We start from the raw sequence: 21,931 nt of genomic DNA, 5'->3' as shown, positions 1-21,931 counted from the left end.
TGCAGGGTGGGAAGGATGAGGGGAAGGGTGTGGCAGGAACGAGCAAGGTGTGGGTCAGGTGAGGAGCAGCCCAATACATTGATTGGTTCTAATAGTTAATAACTTGATCAATATTCTTGTTCTAAAACAATCATTGATCACCTCTCCTGAGGTCTACTGATTGGAATCCTTAATAATAAAATCAAGATGAGGAGCGTAGTGGGGGGTTTCCAAGCAGTGTTACTGGTGAGTGTGACCACAACAGAAGGGTCCAGTGACTTCCTGGGGAGGTTTCTATGATTACACATCCCAAACACAGCACTCCTAATATTTCTATGCCTTATATTTCACAATTTGAATCAAATGTCCAAAGGGGCTCCAGGTGGGCCCCCCTCCCCCCAGGTGTGGTGCAGTTTCCGTGTGACACAATGTCAGTGTGGTGATGTGACAATGCAGTGATGTGACATCACCATGATGTAACAATGCTGCATCCCTGGGAGACCTCTGGAGCACGAGGAGTCAGCGTGGGATCCCAGCACCAGAAGAGCCTTAGAAGGAGCTCTAGAGCACTACTCAGCATCACACCACCATGAGAGTTCTTGGAAGGAGCTGGGGAGCTCCATCTCAGTGCTGGTGTCCTGCCAAAAGGCAGAGGCACTGCTGAGTGCACTGGGAATTAGGGGGAGGACTGCAGGGGGCTGATAGAGAGAGCTTAGCTGGGGAGCCTGGGGCTTGGGGCTCTAGGGTCTCAGGACCTTCAGCTCTTTCTCTTGCATCTACTGTGCAGGAGGCTTATTGAGCTATTGCTGAGTGTCTTCCCAGCTCAGCCCCAGGACTCCACCCCTGGAAGACTGAGCCACCAAACTGATGGATTCTGACCTGCTGGACCTCCCACTCGGAGTCAAGATCCATGTGAAGCCCAAGTCCAAGACTGTCTTCTGCAGGGGAAAGCTGGGGGAAACGGTAAAGGAAGTTAAAAGAGGGTAGAAAAGCTCTCCTCTTTCAAGGGGTCCCCATCATGCACAGCTCTTGTGGCCACCTCCTCTACAGCAGGAGCTGCAGCCCTACAGTCAGGCAGGGCTGGGCAGCAGAGGGAAGCTCCAGGCTCCCTGGAACACAGAGAGGAAGCACTTGTCAGTCTCCCCACTGGTTTCTGCCGCTGTGCATGTGTGTGTCCAGGTCTCTGCCTGCAGCAGGCAGCTGTGTTTGTCCAGGTGCCAGGGCAATGAGCCCCTCCAGATCATCCTGCTGTGTTGAGCCACACTCTGGAGCACCTTTGAGGAAAAGTCCAACCTTCTTCCCCTTATTCTGTTGGCATATTTGGAAGAGCTTGGGTTTCTCTGGTTGGGAATGCACACACTGTCCTCCTCCTGCTCCTCCAGCTTGCACTGCACCTTTGCAAGGTAGAGACTTGCTGGAGGCAAAGGCAGAGGCAGTGACACAGCCCTTGGGCCTGCCTAACCCAAGGAAAGTAGTTTTGTCCATTCTCCACTGGCTGCAATTCAAGCACTGGGCTTGACATTTTTGGTTGGAAGGTTCATTTGCGGGTGGGTCAGCAGCTCTTCCTGGTGGCCTAAGGTGTCTGTTTGCCAGTGGGGTTGCTGCTGGGGTTTGTCTTTCCTCCCTGAGCCCATCCCATCACAGCCCAGCCTGGCATAGCACGGCCCCTTAGTCTTTCTGTGAGGGCCTCTGTGCCTTCAGAAGGATGCAGAAGAGTGTTGGTCTTCAAAGTACTTTGCTCTTTTCACAAGAGCACCTCTGTGCTGCTCTCCTGCCTCCTTCATACTCTGGGAAGTGTCTCTTACAGCTTAACGGGCCATGTCCTTATTTCAATCTGGACGATCCCTACATCCACCACCCTGCACCACCAGTGCAGTACAACCGCCTGCATGACCCCCACCTTCGGGACTACCACAAGCGCAAGGACATCCTGCGGATGCTGAAGAGACAGGGAGTCATCACCAGGGACAACAAGGCAGGTTTGGGTGTTGGGCTGATCAGGAGCAGCCCCCTTCAAGCGGGGCTCCCACAGCCCTCGCCGCAGCGCTGCTGCTGTCAGAGGGCAGGGCCGTGCGCTGCTGTCCCTGGAGCAGAAGCAGCACCAACATCCCCCTGGCAAGTCCCACTCCTGCCCTTCTCAGCCTGCCCCACGCTGCCTGTGCAGCCCTGGCTGGGGGGCCATCAGTGGCCCCAACACCAGGATATGGGGGGAGGGCTTGGGGCAGCTCCCCTCCTGCTGGGGTCGGGCTGTTTCGGGGAAAGCCGTCTGCGTGGCTTGACAGGGTTTGGGGGATTCTGCCCTCGTCCCTCCACAGGTGGTTTGCACTCTGAAGGAGTTCAACGAGTACAGGAACTACCTGACCAGGCTCAAGCTGCAGTTAGAGAAGATCTTGAGGCAGCAAGAGGTAGGCAGAGGGTTGTGTTCAGGGGCACAGGACTGTGCAGGGCTGTGCTGCTGTGCTGGGGAAAGGACTCGGTGGCTGGGAGCTGAGGCAGCGCAGGGCTGAGCTGGGCACGGGCAGCAGGGCCATGTGCAGGCACACGCAGTGCTGGGGGAAGCCCTGCTCTCCTGCCCTCATCAACTGGCTGAAGCTGAGTGCTGGCCTTGGCCCACGGCAATCCTCAGCACACATGACCCACAACCTGGTGTCACCTTTCAGGAAGGGCTTCTGCCACTTCAGGAGAAATTAAAGGATGGTCCCAAACTGCCAGGACCCACTGACACTTCCCGCCGGCGGAAACGGCGGCTGCAGCCTCAGAAACCCTCTTGCCCATGTCCACAGAAGAGCAAAGAGACCCCTCTGAAATCAGGGAGATTAAGAAGAGTGAAAATAGCTTCAGACAAGGGCCAAACCTGCTCCAGAGCTGAGCTGGGCACTGCTGCTGACTCCCAGAGGAAGCCGCACAAGGCTGCTCGCTGCCTCTTTAAAGCTGTCCTTAGGCAGCTGACCACAGCAGAAGCCCAGAAGCTCCAAGAACTGGTTGAGACCATTGTGTACAAAGTGTTTGCAAGACTGAAGGTTCCTCGGAACCAGCGTGTCAACTTCTTAAGGAATGCTGCCCAGGGGATCAGAGAAAGCATTTTCAGCAGCTGCAAGAGAAGAGAGCCTGCAGAGATGCCTCTAGACCGCCATCAGAAAATAGGAATGGTGGCCAAAGAGCTTTTAGCAATGGTGTTGGAGGGCTTGGGGTACTGTCTGGAGCCCAAAGCTTCTAAATCAAGGAGGGCAGCGAGGTGGAATGAGCAGCCTGTTGATGGAAGAGCCACCCTAGTGGACAAATCTGAGGAAGATGAAGCAGCCTCCTCAGACAGAGCACATTTACATGCTTGCCTTGACAATCTCACCATTCAAGTTGTTAAGAATGTTTGCTGCCTCTTGAAATCCATGGTAGCTTCTCAGTTTGAAGGAGCCTCCAGCTGCAAGTACACCAAAATCCCGGAGTTTCCCAGAGGTAGGGTCTATAGCAGGCAGATGCAGCCAGGAATCTCTGGAGCATCTAAAAGACGGAGCCAGAAAGCAAGAACAGGAGTAAAGCTGCCTGCCCTAGGACCACAGCTCCGAGAAGGGACTGGCTATGCCAAAATCATGAAACCCAAGTATCCTGCAATGGTGAAGGAGAGCTTGGTGAGAGAAAGGAACCCAGCAACCTCAGGCAACACTTTGGACATAAGGACCATGGCAAATCGGATCATTCACTCTGTGTTAGTATGGGTTGTTCAGTGTAGGCATGCACCAAGCCCCGGACAGAATTTGCAATGACCTGTCCCAAGCCCATCCCAAGGATGAGAGGAGAGCTGTGCTGCTGAGGACACTCTCCCCTCCGTGGACCCGCAGTTTTCCCGACAGCCCTTCCCTCTGGAGGGTCCCCAGCCCCCTGCCCAGACCGGAGCACGGCGCAGATCAGTGAACCCACAGCTCGTCTGAGGCGGGCGAGGTGTGTGGCAGGAGAGCTGAAGGGCCTCTGAATGGCAAACCTGACACCCCTGTTCCGTCAATAAAGAGTTACTCCTAAGGCCTTGCTTGTGCTTCCTCCAAACCAGGCCAAACTGCATCCGTGTATTTTCCCTGTCCTCCCATATCTTCCCCCTATATCTCCTCCCACAAACTACCCAGAGCCCCCAGGATCACCTACCCTGACTCCCCCAAATTTCCCTGCCCCCCCGCCAGGTCCTGTAGCCACCCCAAATCCCTCTAGGATTCACCCAGGACCCCCGAGCCCCCTCCCCACCTCCAAACACATAGAGCCACTTATCCACCAGGGCAGCAAGGCTTGGGGGTCTCTGGGGAGGTTGTGGTGCTCTGGAGGAGGTGACACAGGAGTTTGGGGGGTTCTAATTCGCTTTAAGTTCACTCTGAGTGGAGAAGTTAATATTCAAAACCCTATTAAGTCTTTGTTCTTCTTTCCTGAGAAGAAGTCCATGTCCATTAGCAAAGTTTTCTAAAATTAATTAATTCAGCCAATTGCAATGATCATGGACCGTGTGTCTTACAGAGGGCACAGACTAAGGGGAGACATGGACAGGCACATCAGGAAGTCCCAAGTACCATCTGTAGAAACCAAGTTCACACTTCAGAATTTTTAGAAGTTTAATAAGGGTTAAAAAAGGACAAATATCTAGGGCTGGGGTGTTTTTGGCAATTGGCCAAACAAAACACCTTAACTTAAAATCGTGTTCTCTATATACTGTTACATTTCTGGGGATACATGTATATTCATGGGTTTATACATTATTCAAACATTATTTTGAGTTTTTGATGTTCCAGGAACTCGTTTGGTTTCAACTTCTGACTTGTCTGCATGACATTCTGTAGATTAGGTCAATATATTTTATTTCTTCTTGTGGCTCCATCCTGTTGTTTCACACTCCTTGATAACGAGGAACTAATAAATTCTCCTCTGATGCTCTGGTTTCTGTCACTGTTATCACTTGGAGAGACCAGTCCACAGATGTGAGAAACAACATAATTGTTTTACACCATTCTCTGAGTTAGTTATATAAAAGAATTTTAATGTTACACAGTCTCTACTTTAACCTTTTGCTCAAGTCTACTATATATTTATCACACTACTATTTATATAAACTATATAGTGCATACATAAACTGACTAATTACACTAAAAGCAGTGAAAAGTATAAATTGTACCATATCAAAACTGTTTTTTGTATATAGTTCAAAATATGGTGATTAACAACATGCAAAAGCTAATACACGGAAGCGAAAACCATTATTATATTGTCATATATAACAGCATCCAAGTACCTTAGCCAAGGGGGAAAGGGAATTAGGAGAAAAGGAGGCTACTTGCTCCAACTAACTGAGAGACCCCATTGGACACAATATCACCTCATCTCTCATAGTCCTATAAAGTCTTGGTTCTTCTTTCCAAAGTTCAGGAGTTTAGCATGAACCTGGCTGAGGAGCAGTCTATGTCAATTAGTAAAATTTATGAAAAATATCAACTGATTTAGCTTGTTGTAATGATCATAGATCCTGTGTTTTATGGAGTGTACACACTGAGGGGGCATGGATAGGCAGATTGGGATGTCCTGAGTACCTTCAGCCAACGGGGAATGAGGGGAAAATGCAGCAGGGAAATGAGGAGAAAAGAAGGCTTCTTGCTCCAAATAATCGAGAGAGACCCCACTGGACACACGCCTGATGGACTCTCTCCCTTTGTTCGAATCAAGGGACTTTTACAGGACTCCTCTGCTTCCTTTATGGACACGAACCTCTAGCGATGTGAATTTTATGCTCTGAGGGTGGGGCGCGCTGGAGATCCTCTACCTGGGGAGGGGGGAGAATAAACCAGTATAAACCAGTCCAGACTGGGGAAAATTCAGAGTCACGAGGGGGCACTGGAAGGCAGGGGAGGGGCGGGAGTGATGGGCGAGGGGAGGGCGGGGAGAAGCTCCCGCCGAACCCCCCTCAGGGACGGACAATGGGGGGGCGGTGCCCGCCCAAACTGCGGGCGGGGAAAAGCGCCCTCAGCGATTGGCTGGGCGGGGCGGGAGCAGTTCCCGCCTCAGCCAAACTCCCCTCAGCGATTGGCTGGGCGGGGCGGGAGCAGTTCCCGCCTCAGCCAAACTCCCCTCAGCGATTGGCTGGGCGGGTACTCAGAGTAACCCAAAAAAGCCTGAAAACCTCCTCAGCATTTCAATTAAACGGACAAAAATGGAATAAATTTCAATAAGTATGAAATATTTAAGCCTATATTTTAATTGCATTTAAACAATGGACGGTTGAAAAAGTGCATTGTGTGTTAAAACGTGGCAAAACCAAGAAAAGTCAAAAATAAATCTCCAAAATCCTTCTAAGAATCCCTCGAAAATAAGTAAAATTGAGTAGAAGCATAATAAAGATGAATAACTACACACTAGTTAAAGTCGTAAGTAAGGTATAATTTAAAAATTGAGAGGTGTAAAATGGGGCTTGGGGTGTTAAAAACGCCTCAAGAAAGTACCAAAATCCCCAAGCACCAAATTCCCCTCGCACCTGGGCTGGCTGTCCCACAGCTCAAGTAGAAGAGTCCTCCAGCAGCTCAGGGGAGCAGCAGCCCTCCTGCTGATGCACAGAAATGGGTCAGTGCCCCAAATGTGTGCTTGGGAAATCTGAGCTGGGTTCCTAAATGGTGTCAGAACTCTCTCTAATAGAGCTCTGGTGGCTGAGGGATGTACGTGGGAAGGGTTTGCCTGCCACAAACTGGACTTGTTGATCATCTGAGCTCTGTTCAGGGGCAGTCCGGGAGCCTGTTCCTTTCCCCTCCCCAAGGGCAGAGTGCTGGTGAGGGTGGAGCTGGAGGCTGTGTCTGCCCCGACAGCCGGTACCGTGGGGCTGCGGATGCTGCTGCCAGCGTGGGCTTGTCTGAGCCGGGCCTTGTGCCTCTTCCAGGTGTCCCTGCTGCAGTCACAGCTGGCCCGGGACCGACAGCGCCGGCAGAACTACACTGAGAGCTGCTCAAGGACAAGGCAGGAGCTGTCAGACCTCAGCAGGAGCTCTCCTGCTCCTTTGCAGCTCTACTCAAGCTGCTCTTGTGGAACGGAGATTGAAGCTGCATTGATCTCTGAACTGATGTCACTTGGCAGGGACATCCTTGGGCCATCGGTCTCTGCAGAGACAGGCCCTGGAGAAGGCAGGTGCAGCTCTTCTCTTCCACGGAGGATTTGTGTCCCGCCAGTTCCTGTCAACTGGGACACAGAAGTCCTCTGTAGGACACAGACAAGTGCTATTGAAAATGAGGGTAAAAAACACCTGCCAAAGTTTTTCCAAGCCGATCCATTTGGTGCTTGAAGGTCTATTCCTAGTGAGGAATCTTTGATGTAAGCAACAAGACTTTTCTTCTGCCTGCAAGACCTAGTGATATACTGCCAAACAGAAAGCAGAGAAAGAAATGCACTCATGTCTGTCTCAGGATTCTTAATCTATTTTATGAGCCTTAAACACTGCAGCTCTTGGCATTTCTCTGCAGGAATTTCAAAAGCCCCTGAAACACCATTTTTCCTCCTCATGTGACTGTTCTAAACACAAGGCTTTATTTTCCATGAATATATGTAAGCACCAAAAACGTTTTTAGGCTTTTTCTTACATCTCCCCTGTGTCAAGGAAGACAGAAGAATTCCTGTGACTCAGGAACTAAGCGCATCCCTAAAGAGCTTGCAGGTCTTGAGAATGCTGAGCCTTAAAACTGGTGCTGTCTAGACCAGACAGTTGGAACTCATGCTCTGAGCCAGGGCCCTGCCTGGCACGGCTGTGGGGACACGGGGGAGGCAGGGCAGGTGCCAGGGCCAGCAGGAAGCTGGGATGGGGAGAGCCTGGGAGGGCCATTCCACCAGCCCCTGGAACGATGGGCTTTGCACCATGGCAACCGTCAACAGGCCATGGAATGTTGGAATGCTGGGGTTTGGACCCTGGCAACAATCGACAGCTCCTGGCTCATTGGGGTTTGGACCCTGGAGCTGTCAACAGCTCGTGAACATTGGGGCTCAGACCTTGCAAAGGCCAACGGCACCTTGCTTGTGTGCTATTGACCTTGTGAAGGCCAAGAGCCTTTGGAGATTGGGGTTAGACCCTGCAAAGGCCAAGGGCCTTTGGAGATTGGGGTTAGACCCTGCAAAGGCCAAGAGCCTTTGGAGATTGGGGTTAGACCCTGCAAAGGCCAAGAGCCTTTGGAAATTTGGGTTAGACCCTGCAAAGGCCAAGGGCCTTCAAGCACTGGGGTTTAGACCCTGCAAAGGCCAACACCTTTGGAGTTTGGGGTTTAGACCCTGCAAAGGCCAAGAGCCTTTGGGCACTGGGGTTTAGACCCTGCAAAAGCCAACACCTTTGGAGCTTGGGGTTTAGACCCTGCAAAGGCCAAGGGCCTTTGAGCACTGGGGTTTAGACACTGCAAAAGCCAACACCTTTGGAGATTTGGGTTCAGACCCTACAAAGGCCAACACCTTTGGAGATTGGGGTTTAGACCCTGCAAAGGCCAAGGGCCTTTGGAGATTGGGGTTTAGATCCTGCAAAGGCCAAGAGCCTTTGGGCACTGGGGTTTAGACCCTGCAAAGGCCAAGGGCCTTTGGGCACTGGGGTTTAGACCCTTCAAAAATCAACGACCTTTGGACACTGGGATTTGGTCACCAAAGGGGCAGATGGACACCCGGCGGGTGAGTGAAAAAGCCACTGCTCTCCATGTGCCAGGCCCGGCAGGGGCCCGGCTGGGCCTGGGCTGTGCCTCAGGGAATGGTTTCCTTTGGGAATAGCAAGGGATTAACAGTTGGCTGTTCCAGTGCTGGCAGCAGCTTTGGTGCTTGCTGTGGGGACAGGCCTGGGAAGGAATGGGGGGCTCCTGGCCATCCCAGAGCACAGCCACATCTCCTGCTCCATCCTTGTCCCACTGGAGGCTGTGGGCACAAACAAGGGAGCAGCTTTTCATTGCCTTCCCTTCAGCCCAATTTACAGCACAGCCTCAGTGCTTCCCAGAGGCAAGAATGGGTTTCTCCCTGACATCTCCAAGATGATCCCCAGAGGCCCAGAGGAGGCCATGGGGATGATAGGAAGATGCTCCAAGGGCTGGAGCACCTGCACCAAGGGAAAAGGATGCAAGAGTTGGGGTTGTCCAGCCTGGAGAAGGTTCCAGGGTGACCTTAGAGCCCCTTCCAATGCCTGAGGGGGCTGCAAGAGAGCTGGAGAGGGACTTGAGCCAGGGGCCTGCAGGGACAGGACAAGGAACAGTGGCTTCCCACTGAGACATGGCACGGGTGGATGGGATATTGGGAGGGAATTCTGCCCTGTGAGGGTGCTGAGGCCCTGGCACAGGTTGCCCAGAGAAGCTGTGATTGCCCCTGGATCCCTGGGAGTGTTCAAGGCCAAACTGGACTGGGCTCTGGGCAACTCCCCTTCTGCTGTTCTTAGAAGTGATGAGACACCTTCCAGCATGTTCTTTTGTGCTGCTGTCAAACAGCTGGGCTGGAAATATTCCAAAGGAGGAGGGGAAGAGCTCAGCTGGAATTGCTGTGCTCTGGGACAGCCTGGGAGGCACTGAGAGGTGGCTGCCTCAGGAGCAGCCATGCAGTCTGAGTGTGCTCTGCCCTGTGCTCTTCCAGGGAGCTCGAGGCCTTTCTCACCGGGGACGCTCCTCCAGATCCCCTGAGGTGAGTAAACAGTGCTGAGCTGGTGGGATTTTTAAACTGGTTCTCCATGAATGGAAGCTGGTTCTTGTGAGATCAGAAGAGGCATCTCAGTGGCACTTTGGAATAGGAACAGATTACCTGAATAACAGCTGGATGTGGGCTTTCAGGTGCTGTTAGACGACAGTGACAGCATGGGCAATTCCATCATCTGCACTGACAGTCCTGGGAACATGTTCTCAACTCTGACATCCATTGATGAACAGGATCCCTTGGAATTGGTTCAGGAAGCCACAGAGAATTGTGGGCGCTTGCAGCAATATTTTGAGCAAATGGCAGAGAAATACCAAAGACTCAGAAGCCGTCAGCAGCACATAGACTGTCTGCTAGAAGAAATCAGAAGGTGAGCGTTTTCTCCTCTTCCTTCTGCGTTCCAGAAACAATCTGCTTCCAGGCCTGGGAGTTCAGAGGAGTCCTGGGTGAAGAAATCCCCTTCCCTACCATGCATAGGCCTCAGTGTGGCTCTTGAGCATCATCCTGTCTGGGTTTTCCATGCTCTATTGTGGCTCCCAAGGCTGGCTAGGCAATGCAGAGCCATGTTGGAAGAGAAGATTTCTTCTTCTCCCCATGCTGCTTCCCTGAATTCTGTTCTTTGTGTGCCCCTGCCCAGCTACTGCTTCTCACCGAAGAAGGCAAAATCCTGCCTTCCTTTCCCTTTGCCTCTGGAGGATTTCCTTGGGAGGAAAACATCAAGGTCTTCCTTAGCCCACTGTGCCCGGCTCCATCCTGGAGTGCTGAAAATGGGATCAGTGACCCCTCAGGCCTCTTCCTTCTTCTGACTGAGCCTTGTCCCTGCAGTGACTGTGAAAACATTGAGAAGTCCAAGGAAAAGGTGCAGCAATTCATTGGAATCCCAGAGCCAGGAGCCTTGAGACTGTGCCAGAAGAACACCAAGCAGCAGAAGGAGGAAGCGTCAGCCCAGGCAGAAAAGGCAGAGCAGAAGGACAGGATGGAGGTTGGTTTTGGAGATAAGACGGATTTTTCACTAAAAACTTGCCTTGCCCGTTCTTGCATAGTGGAGGACTTGGCTGCACTCGAGGGAGAAGACAAATCAGTGCAGAGTGAGCTGGAAGTCAAGACACAGACATTGGAGGAATTGCAGCTTCAGAGGGATCTGCTGGAGCAAGAGAGGGATGATGTTACCACAGCTCTGGACATCTTATTCCTAGGCAGCACCTGTGAGAGTGGGAGTTGTGCCAGCCAGATGAGCCCAGATGCAGTTTCTGGCAGTAGAAGACAGGGACACTGCTGTACACACCTGGCTCAAGATGCTCCACGCATTTCTTAGCCAGAGATAGACATGGTGATGAGCAATGTTCTATATGCTTCTGCAAAATTTGTTTCTTTGGGCAGCTTCAGAGCCTCAAAAACAGGGATCAGAGCTAGGAAAGGGTCAGGAGCACAGATGTGACAAGGAGTGGCTGAGGGAGGTCCCCTGCCCAACAGTCCTTGTGACTGGGGCATCAGAGAGGGGAAGGTGACACCTCCTGTTCTGAGTGGTTGGACTCAATGCTTGGGAAGGTCGTTCCCAACAGAAATTATTCCTACGGAGCCTTCTTTTAAATTCCCTGACAGGACACTGTTTCTGGAGTGCAGAAAGCCAGTGCTGTTGTCTTTTCAGGCTGGGGGGTGTGGGAGGGATGAAGCTTCACATTTTTCAGTGAGGAGCTTGCCTGGGACTTAATCTTGAAGATTTTTCCTCCCCTCCTCAGGCAAGTGAGCGTGAAAGGCACCATGCAGAGATGCAGGAGACACTGGAACAATGGGAAAAAGAGAAGGCAGAGAGAGAGCAAGAGCACCAGAAGATTCTGTCTGAGATGAGGCAGAAATTTGCCACCCTGCAGGCCCAAAAAGAAGAGGAACAAACAAGATTTGAAAATGCCAAGCGAGAGGTGATTATACTGAAACAAGAACTGGTGTGATTTTTTGCAAGGCTGGAGCTGTGGGAGATGACAGGATATGAGGCTGTGTGGAGCATGTCCTCCGTGTCTTCTACATTGAATCTGGGGTGCTGAAAAGTGAACGGGGCTATCTTTGGCACCAGGAATGAGCCCTCTGATAGGAAGCCAGGCAGAAACATCAGCTTTCAGCTGAGATTTGTGTGCTGCTGTTGTGCTCTGTTTTTCTAAGACGTACTTCAGAGTATCTTCACCGTTGTCTTCCCACTCCCCTTTTGCTTTGTACTGGTGGGTTTTCATTGCCAAAGTGAGTTTAAAAGACTTTTCTTTTGTGGGCATGGGGAGGGTGCAGCAGCAATGCTGACACAAAAGAGAAAAATCTTTTTAAACCTCATCTGGAGTATTTCTGAGCAGTAACCCAGAGATGTCTTCAGGGCTGTGTTCTAATCCCTTCCTGGGAAGCTGTGGCTGCCCCGGGGCAGAGTGGCCCAGGGGAGCAGCAGCCGAGTGCTCTGAGAGTGTGTGAGCCCTTCAGTCTCTGCCTCTTGCCACACAGGGCAAACATTGCAGGGCAAATGTGAAGCTCTCTGCTCCTTCCTTCTGTGCAGGTGCTGCTGGAAGAGCAGAATGAGAGGAGTGCTTTATCAGAGGCACTGCTCCAGACTCGGGGAGAGCTCAGCCAAGCCTGCCAGCAGATCCAGCAGCTCAGGCAGGAGTTGAAAGAGCAGCAAGAGAAGGAGCAGGTAAGTCTGAGTAGGCAGGGAACGGAGTGCTGGGCAGTGACAAGGGCACAAGAGGCAACTCCTGGGACTGAGGAGGCAAGGGCTGCTTCAGGCCCTGGGACCACAGAGCCTGGCATGCTCCAGAGCTCAGCCCCAGGAAGGAGGGCTTGCAGAGGAAGCAGAGCTGGCTAGAGAGGTCAAAATAATTAGCTAAAGGAATGGGATTTTGAGACAGTGTGGAAAGTAGAAAAAGCTGAGCATGAGGGCAGGTCCCAGGAAGTTGCTCTGCATTTTGTTGCCAGACCATCAAGGCAGAGCTGCAAGCTGAGCTGCAGGAAGCTCGGAGTGAAATCCAGGCAGCGCAGAGGAGGCACAAGGAAGAGCTGCAAGGCGTCAGGGAGGAAATGAATCTCCTCCTTGAGCAGAGGGACGCTGTACAAAAGCAGGTGAGCAAAACAGCAGTAGCACCACAGTCATCCAGGGAGGGATCTGTGGCCTTCTTGCTTTTCCATGGCAGAGCAGCAGCTGATGGGGTGATCCCTGGGGCTGCCTGGTCCTGTGCTGTCCATGGCAGCTGCTCTGAAGGACACTCAGTGCTCTGCTTAATCTCCCTGCTGCCCTGGACAGCTGGGCTAGTGCTCTGGCTTGTTGGCCAACAGCCATCAGCATGGATTCCTGCTGGCCTCTTCTTGCTAGCCTTGGTTTGGGAGGTGCTTTTTTAGGTGCCCTTGGTGGCCCACTTAGAGATTGAAACAAGCTGTCCATATCCATTGTGAATCTGGTGCTGTCAGGACTGGGAGAAATGGGAAGTTGTCTATTACCTTTTTCTCACAGTTTCTGCTGTGGCTGACAGTGACAAGCTGTGGCTGCAGCCTCTGACTGCTTTGTTCTGTTTGACTGGAGGTGGGAGAGTTGACATCTCAGCTGGCAGCCTCCCAAGAGTCCCAGGAAGCGATCGTCCGGAGAGCACAGAAGGATGTGAGTGAGGCCCAGGAGCAATCAAGGCAGAAGCTGTTGGAGGTTGAACATGTCCAGAGGATGCTGGAGGAGGCAGAAAATAAGAACAAGAGGCTGCAAATGTACCTGCAGAACCTAGGGAGAGCATGGAGTCAATGGGAAGGAGTGGCTCAGCAAAATTCAGAATTGCAGGCTTCTGTGAATGTCCTAGAGAGGGAAAAAGCCAGGTAAATGTGGGACTCTGCATTGTGGTGAAGGGATTCCCTCTTTGCCATCTTTGCACCTCCCAGGGGCTCTGGCAGCATTTCCCAAGTGGCTGATTCTGACCTTTACGTGCTGATACATTTCATTTTCTGAATGTTGTGTGTCATTTTCTTTTCCTTTAAGCCATCAGTTAAAGTTTTTCTGAAGGCAGAGGCTTTTGGGGTACCACTTTCTCTTAAAAACCATTTATGGCCCGGATTGCTGATCTAGGCCAGATTGTCCTCAAAGGCACCCAAGAAACAAGAAGGTCTCTGTTGCATCATTCCTCAAAAAATACCCCCCACTGCCTGGAGGGTGTCTGGCAGGATCCCTGGCACTCTCCACACAGTCACAGGCATTACTGACTGTACAAAGATTGCAAGAAACAAGACCAAGGTTAGGGGGGCTCCTCCAGCTGATCAAATCCTGCCAGTCTTCAGTGCCGCAGGATTCTTCTTCCAAGAAGAAGACAAAGGAAGGCAAGGGGACTCTTGCTTGCCTGGAGGTTTCTGCATCTTCCATCAGGTTGTGCTCCAAGCCTCTGTAGCCACTTCTGCTTTCAGCCCTTGTTTCTCCAGCTGAAAGTAGGATGGGTACTCATAAATCTTAGAGAAAGTCTCAGGGATCCCCTGGCTGTAGGGTGCTGCTCGTCCTACCTGGGCATACAAGATGGGGGAAGGAAATGTTTCTTCCATGTTGACTAAACCTCTCCCCTTGGAGCATGGTTAGTCAGAAGAAAATTGTTTCTCTCCCCTAATGTCTTCATTGCAAGATTTTGTTAGGTTTGTATTCACATTCCCATCTGAAAAAGAAGCCAGGGCATGTATGCAGGGACTCCCTGTTATTTCAGGAACAAAAGGAATGTGGGCACATGCTGGGCTGTGACTGCAGGGGGAGCAAACAGCCAAGTTGTTTAGACAAAGCTCATCAGACAGAGCAGTTTTTCCCGAGGTGGTGCAAGTCCTAAGAGTTTACAAAATGTCATACCATGTAGTAATGAGTTGCATGCCTTCCTTCTAGGCTGATTCTGTCTCTGGAGGAAAAAAACCTGTACCTCAGGATGCTGGAAGAAAAGAACCTGGAACTGAACAATCAGGTGTCTCAGTTTCATTCTGCTCTTCAGAAGAATGAGCGACTCCGTTCCAAGCATAGAAGAGAACTGCAGGAGCTCAACAGCCAGGTAAGCTGTGCACTGGCATCCTCTTCTCCATGGACACACACCACCACCTTTGGCTTGGAGGCCCTAACCTCTTTCCCCTCCCAGTAGCATCCACTGCTGCTGTGTTCTGCCCATGGCTGCTGCTGCACCCTGAGGCCAAGGCTGGACCTGGTGTATGCTGCCAATGTTTTCCCCCATTCTCTTGTGGGTCCCAGCAGGAAATCTGGGAGGAGAAGCAGCAGCAGACTCCTTTGGAGCTTCTCTGTCCCTGTGTTAGCAGAGTTGTCCCAGATGGAGTTGGTGCCTGAGCAATGAGGGGACACAGATGTGGCTATGGCAGGCTGGGCAGGGCACTTGCACCGCAGCCAGTTCAGGCAGTGTTCAGAGCTGCAGCCTCAAGGGTGTCCATTGCCTTCCTTTCCCTGTTTTCTCCACTTTTGTCTCCAATGGAATCCTTGGTTCTGCACCTTCTGTTTCCTGGTGTTTTTTTGCCTGAAGTCCTTTCTCCTTCATTGCTCTCCCTACTGCCTGCTCTGCTGCCTCAGGAGCAGCCCTGTCCCTGAGGCTCTGTGCATCCATTTCCAGACCTGGGCTCTGCTGGTGGCAGTGATGGAGAAGGCAGCTCGCCAGGAGACTCAACAGAAGCAGCTGGAAACTGAGGTGTCTGAGCTGCGTGTGAGGCTCCAAAGCTCTGAGGAAAGAGCAGAGGCCATGGCCACACAGTGTAAGGCCGTGGAGCTGGAGCTGAGGAAGATGCAGGGTCAGAGAGACCAACTAAATGCCTGCAAACAGGAGCTGCAGAAGAAGTTGGAGGAAAGTGAGCAAGGTACAGCTTCTCTCCCATCCATTCACTGCCCTATCCTGTCTCAGCAGTGGGGATTTCTGATCCCATGCACAGGAAAAGGGGAGTGCCCAGAAAGGGCAGATGGGAAAACACAACCTGCAGGAGATTTATCCATTGTAGTGTCAGTGAAAGCTTTTTCTCAAGAAAGATGCCATGGCTGGCAGTGCCATCTGCCTGTGCTATGGCTGATCCTGTGCACAGTTGATGCCTTTCAGGTACCATGTCTGTGCTAAGCAGCTCTAGCTGGATGCCTCAGCTTGATTCCCCCAAACTCCAGGCCTGCCAGAGCCTCCAGGCTATTGATCCCTCTGGAGCAGGGCTGCACAGGCATGCCTGCTCCTTTGTCTCTCTTGGATTGCTCACCCTGCACAAGTGCAAGAGCAAATACTTTCCTGTTCCTCTGAACCTTGCCCCTTTCATTCCTGCTTTTCTCTTTGCCAGGAAGTTTCCTTGATTTCTGTCAGCTTTGGAGCCTTGTGGGCTTAGGGCCTGTCAAACACAGGCAGGCAGAGAAGACAGTGCTGTTGTCTCTGCAGGATGCACATCAGTTTGTCTTTGCTTTGCTTTTCCCTGTCTTCTTTTCTGCTGCAGCAATGTGGAGGGCAGAACACCAGAAGACCACTCTAGAAACTGCCCTGAAGGAGGAGACCATTGCCCTGCAGGAAGAGGCTGTGACTCTTCGTCAGGAGGTGGCATCTCTGCAGAGGAAATTGGAGAGCCTGGAGAAGGAAAGGAAGGATGTGCTGGTGAGATTGGCAGATGCCACAAAGGGCCATTTCCTAGATCTGTTTGGACCTTGTATTAATAGTTCTAAGGAGCACCTTTTTCCAGCTTAACTTTTCTAATTTCAATCTTCTGAATAAGGTGGAAAGGATGTTGTAGTCATGTCAAAGCCACTTAGTGCTGAGGCTGCTGATTTTTCTCCATGATGGAGTTCTGTGCCCTAGAAGCATGAGTTCTCAATGTCCACACTGTCTCTACTGGCATTTCATGGTTTGGGCAATTCCTTGTGTGCTAAGCCATGTTCAGATTAATAAATATCTGGACCTGGAAGGAGGGGTAGAAGAGCAAGTTTGCTGTTCATAGAAAGGTGTTTGGCCTTGGCCATCTGAGAGCAGCCAGTGGGGAGAGAAGAGAGGAAAGCCAAGTGCTGATGCAGAGAAGGAAGTGTGCCTGCAAGGGGGAACTGGTCCTGAGTGGCAGCAGAGAATGACAGCCTGATCTGGCCAGTGCTGCTCCAAGACAGGGCAGTGGGGCTCTCGGGACGGTGCCATGGAAACTCTACACAGGAGAGGTGGAAAACCACTGCTGTTGCCCCAGCCCCAGGGAATGGAATGCTGGGGCTGTTTGCTCTTCCCTTCCTCCCTGCTGGAGGGCACACCCTCGTGGCACTGCCTAAATCCTGCTTAGCATGGACTTGAAATCCTGGCTGCAGTTCTGGCAGCTCCTCCCCAAAGGAACACTGGAGTGGAGCTGCAAGTAGTCGGGGAAGGGCAGGAAGGAAGCTGGGATGGGCTCAGTGAGCTGGGAAAATGCAGCATCAAGGGGGGTCCAGCAAAGGTCTGCAGCATCCTGCATGGCAGAGAGAGAGGGGCAGCCTGTGCCTGCCCCTGGGACAGGAGTCCAGATCTGGTATGAGAAGCAAACCGAGAGAGGGAATGAGTGACCCTTTTCCTCTTTTGCAGCATGAACGGGAATTGTACCAGCAGCAGATGAGATATCTGGAAAAGAAGAATGAAATGCATGCAGCTGAGATGAGAAATCATGGGGAAAACAGTCAACAATTGGAAGTGGAGAGGGAAGGCATGCAGGAAGAGTTAGAGCATGGGTCTGCTGCTTTGAAGAAATGGATAGACAGTGCTCAAGTCCTGAGGGCTGCACTGAACAAGAGTGAGATGTCCAAAGGGACTCTGAAGAAACATTTGGACATCCTGAAGGGAAAGACTTGTATCCAGGTACACACTGGCATTGCCCTTCAGTCCACTGCAACATCCCTGAATTATTCCAGTGATGTTTCCCATAAAGAATTGGGACCCTCTATCCATGTCAGTCCAGGCCTGCTTGGGCAAAGCAGCCTGGGCTGCAGCAGGCAACCTTGTCTGTGTGCCTGGCTCTATTCAGAGAGCATTGACTGCCAGCTTGCTGTTCAGATCATCTCCTGGCCAAAGGCTGGGCATGGGGAACTGCTTCTCCTGTGCCCTGGCAAGGGGAGGCAACACGTGGGGATTTGGATTAGGTGCGAGAAGGAATGGAGCAGGTGAGCTGAGCAATGAACTAAACTGAGCAGAGTTTTGTACTGAGAAGGCTGAACAGCAGCTGCACTGCTGGTGCTTTGAGGATGCTTCCTGTGATGGAGATTTCTGAGGTACAGCTTGTGTGGTGTTTGAAATAAGGGAATCATTTCCTTTCTGTATCCCCAGCCGGCTTTTGAAGCACAAGTGAAGCAGCTGTTCTGTATGTCAGACGCCAGCCTGGAATCTGAGCAACCGGCTGCATCACCAGAAAAGGAGAAGACAGAGTGGCCTGAATGGAGCACTGAGCCCAGGAGAACTGGCGAGCAGGTAAAATGGTCTTTTGCTGGCTCTGCAAAGCCTCAGGCTCCTCTGGAATACAAGTCCACGGTGTCCGGAAAGAGGAGTTGGAGGAGTTTCAAGGCGTCAGCAGTGCTTGAAGGCTCATTCTGCCCCTGGGCTTGGTTGCTTGGTTGTTCTCTGCTCCCGTGTGGAATGCTCTGAAGTTTGGGAGAGGAAGAGTTTGCTCCCTGACCCTGGGCTGCCTGTGCAGGGGTTTGCTGTTGAAATCAGCTCCAGGCCAAAAGCTGGGCATGGGGAGCTGTTTCTCCTGTGCCCGGCCGGGGTGAGCAACACGTGGGGCTTTGAATTCTGTGTGGGAAGGAATGGATCATGTGAGCAGTGTGATGAACTAAACTGTGCAGAGTTTTGTAGCAAGGACTGAACAGCAGCTGCACTGCTGGTGCTTTGAGGATGCTTCCCAATAGCGAGATTTCTGAAGGACAGCTTTTATGGTGTTTGAACTAAGGGAATCATCTCCTCTCTGAATACCCAGCCAGCTGCTGGAGCAGAAGGGGAGCAGCTGTCAGAGCACCCCAGGAAGGCCATGGAGCGTGTGCGGGATGTGGTTGCAACATCAGAAGACAAGGCAGAGAAGCATGAAGCAACCACTGACCCCAGGAGGACTTATGAGGTAAAATGGGCTTTCAGTGCCTGTGCAGAGCCTCAGGCTCCTCTGGAACAGGGCACGTGAGCCCAGGCAGCGCTTTGGAGTCCTCTGCTTGTTTCCTTGCCTCTCCCTGTCCCTGCTGTGGGCACAGCCTTTTGTTTGTTCTCTCTGTTGTGGCAGCCCATGGCTTTCACAAAGGCACCTTCACTCCACTGCCTCCCTCCCTGGCCCCGTGTCCCAGGACACACACTGGCCTCTCTTGCACAGCTGCCAGCGAGAGCTTTTTGCCCCCAGTGTTGTCTGGTGCAATTCAGGGTGTTTGAATAAAGATCTCTTTGCCTTGATGTCCAGAGGTCCTTTTGCTCCACGTTTGCTGACAGGTTTCTGTGTCCCTCTCTCCCATCCAATGTGCAGGGACCTGAAGGGAGAAGAATCAGAATTTTTAGGAGAGTGTTCTCCCCAGACTACTTTACACTGCCTGTCCACGAGTCTGCCCAGCAAAATATGTCAACTTCTGGAAGAAAAGAGTCCTCCAATAGCTCAGGGGAGCAGCAGCAGCAGTGGAGAAATGGGTCAGTGCCCCAAATGTGTGCTTGGGAAATCTGAGCTGGGTTCCTAAATGGTGTCAGAACTCTCTCTAATAGAGCTCTGGTGGCTGAGGGATGTACGTGGGAAGGGTTTGCCTGCCACAAACTGGACTTGTTGATCATCTGAGCTCTGTTCAGGGGCAGTCCGGGAGCCTGTTCCTTTCCCCTCCCCAAGGGCAGAGTGCTGGTGAGGGTGGAGCTGGAGGCTGTGTCTGCCCCGACAGCCGGTACCGTGGGGCTGCGGATGCTGCTGCCAGCGTGGGCTTGTCTGAGCCGGGCCTTGTGCCTCTTCCAGGTGTCCCTGCTGCAGTCACAGCTGGCCCGGGACCGACAGGACAACCTGGAGATCTGTGCAGGGAGCAGGCTGGAGACACTCCCACTGCGTCACAGGGTGCAGAAAGGACCACCTTGCTTCCTAAACTTCTCAGAGAGGAGCCAGGGAGCAGCTGGATGCAGTCTTAGACTTAATCAATAGTTGATGTTTATAGGATAGTATAGGTGTAATTGAACCTTTATACAGCTGTGTTCCATAGGATGTGGGATATATTTATAGACTAATAAAGTGTTTATTATGATCACAATTAAATTCAAAGATCATTTTCAGAATTACTTACTACTCAGTACAGAGAACTACTGGTGTAGTGCATTATATTTGAAGCAACATTGAAGCCATTCTAACCAAGCCACCAAAACCAAATCTTAATTAAAGATTGATGCTACTCACCCAAACCAATGACCATGGGCAAACATTTCCAAGGAGGAATCTGCAGAAGGGAGACACGTGACATGGAAACTGCAACCTGTTTTTTCTCAGAATCACAGAATCTCAGGGTGAGGCTGGAGGCACCTCAGGTCATCACCTTGCCCAGCCCCTGCTCCTCCAGGGCCACCCAGCTGCCAGGATGCCCAGCCAGCTGCCCAGGTTGTGTCCACGCGCCTTTTGCCTCTCCATCCATGGAGACTCCACCACCTCCCTGGGCAGCTGCCCCAGGGCTCAGCCACCCTCCCAGTGCAGAAGTGTCTCCTGAGCTCGGAGGGCCCCTCCTGTGTGTCACTTTGTGCCCATGGCCCCTGGGGCTGTCCTGGCCCTGTCCCCTCTGCAGCCTCCCCCCGGGTATTTATCCCCAGGATTTAACCGATGTAAAACTTTCTCTGGGGAATGTCTGGGGAATTTTTTATCTCCGTGAAACCACCTGCCCTGCCCGGGATCACAGTGCGGGGCCGGAGCCACGGGCAGCATTCCCCACTCTCCCGCGGGAGCGGGAATGGGGTCGGGATCGGGATTGGGGACAGGAAGGGGAGAGGGATCGGGATCGGGATCGGGATCGGGATCGGGACCGGGACCGGGATCGGGATCGGGACCGGGATCGGGATCGGGATCGGCTGCAGTCCCGCGGGGACAGGAGGAGCTGGATTGGAAGCAAAGACAGGAGCAGGAATGGGGGCAGGGGAAAACTTTCTCTGAAGGATTCATCACAGTAGGGACCTGCTCACTTTGTGCCCACGCGGTCCTTCAGTGTCACCAGCACTTTTTGTGCCGGCTTCAGGCCCTCCTCCTCATCCAGGCTGGGGACGGCCTCAGGGTCAGGGTACCTCGGGAGGGACAGGGTCAGCGCTGGATAAACCCCCAAAAACCCCCTAAAAAACCTCCAAAATTGAAAAAAAAATTTTTAAAATCCCAGAAAAACTTTTAAAATCCCTTCAAACTACCCTAAAACAACCTTAAAAACCCTGAGCATGAGGAAGCGAGCCGAGAGCATCGATCGGCAGGCATGAGCAATAGAGCTCCGAGTGACCGAACAACAGACATTGGCAATCGATGGGCAGGCATTGGCTATCGAACGCCGAGCAACCGAGTGACAGGCATTAGAAATCGATCGGCGGGCATTAGAAATCGAGCCCAGAGCAATCGGTCGGTAGGTTTTGCTTCGTTGTTTTGGTTGGTTTTTTTTGTTTTGTTTTGTTTTCTTTTGTTTTGTTTTGTTTTTTGGGGGGGCATTTTTTGCAGATACTTTTGGGGATATTTTTGGTAATTTTGAGGAATTTTTTGGAGATTTTTTAGGGGGATTTTTTGGGGTTTTTTTTTTTGGGAATTTTTTGGGGGTTTTTGTTAATTTTTGGGGATATTTTTGGGGTGTTTTAGGGGAAAATTTTGGGGTTTTTGGGGGGTTTTTGGGATTTTTGGGGTTTTTTTGGGGGAGTTTTTGGGGGATATTTTTGGGGTATTTTGGGAGGTTTTTTGGTTTTTTTTTTTTTTTTTCTTACCTTTGGCTGCCAGCTCCAGGTGGTTTTTGGCTTTTTTGGGGGGGGGATATTTTTGATAATTTTTGGGGATATTTGGGGGATTTTCTTTTGGGATTTTTTTGGGGAGTTTTGGCAATTTTTGGGGATATTTTTGGGATGTTTTTTGTTTTTGTTTTTTTTTTGAGGTTTATTTGGGATTTTTGGGGGGATTTTTTGGGATTTTTAGGGGGATTTTAGGAACTTTTTTTTTTTAATTTTTGGGGATATTTTGGGGATAATTTTTTTTTTTATTTTTAATTTTTGGGAGGTTTTGGGTAGGTTTTTTGGGGTTTTTTCTCCCCTTTGGCCACCTGCTCCAGCTGATTTTTGGGGGGTTTTTTTAGGGATATTTTTGGGAATTTTTGGGAATTTCGGGGGGATTTTTTTGGGGAATTTTTGTTGGGTTT

General features: G+C 51.5%; 1 protein-coding gene across 2 annotated transcripts; it reads left to right on the top strand.

The window, feature by feature from the left end:
* The first annotated feature begins 2,295 nt into the window (after nucleotides 1-2,295).
* Nucleotides 2,296-19,830, top strand: LOC130261196 (centrosome-associated protein CEP250-like). Of its 2 annotated transcripts, XM_056507163.1 has the most exons (17): nucleotides 2,296-2,384; nucleotides 2,640-8,628; nucleotides 9,568-9,615; nucleotides 9,858-9,994; nucleotides 10,450-10,606; nucleotides 11,364-11,543; nucleotides 12,158-12,292; nucleotides 12,574-12,717; nucleotides 13,175-13,455; nucleotides 14,492-14,651; nucleotides 15,216-15,456; nucleotides 16,066-16,220; nucleotides 17,160-17,429; nucleotides 17,895-18,035; nucleotides 18,541-18,678; nucleotides 19,069-19,226; nucleotides 19,537-19,830. In XM_056507163.1, exons 2-17 carry the CDS (start codon nucleotides 8,614-8,616, stop codon nucleotides 19,658-19,660), a joined length of 2,484 nt encoding a protein of 827 aa, XP_056363138.1. In that variant the 5' UTR covers nucleotides 2,296-2,384; nucleotides 2,640-8,613; the 3' UTR covers nucleotides 19,661-19,830. The 2 variants fall into 2 exon arrangements, with proteins under 2 accessions (XP_056363138.1, XP_056363137.1); XM_056507162.1 differs by lacking the exons at nucleotides 2,296-2,384; nucleotides 2,640-8,628 and having other exon boundaries at nucleotides 8,732-9,994.
* Nucleotides 19,831-21,931: the final 2,101 nt, after the last annotated feature.

The sequence above is a fragment of the Oenanthe melanoleuca genome, chromosome 20 (assembly GCF_029582105.1).
Source record: "Oenanthe melanoleuca isolate GR-GAL-2019-014 chromosome 20, OMel1.0, whole genome shotgun sequence".
Lineage (NCBI taxonomy): Eukaryota > Metazoa > Chordata > Aves > Passeriformes > Muscicapidae > Oenanthe > Oenanthe melanoleuca.
This window is presented reverse-complemented; position numbering and strand designations above follow the sequence as displayed.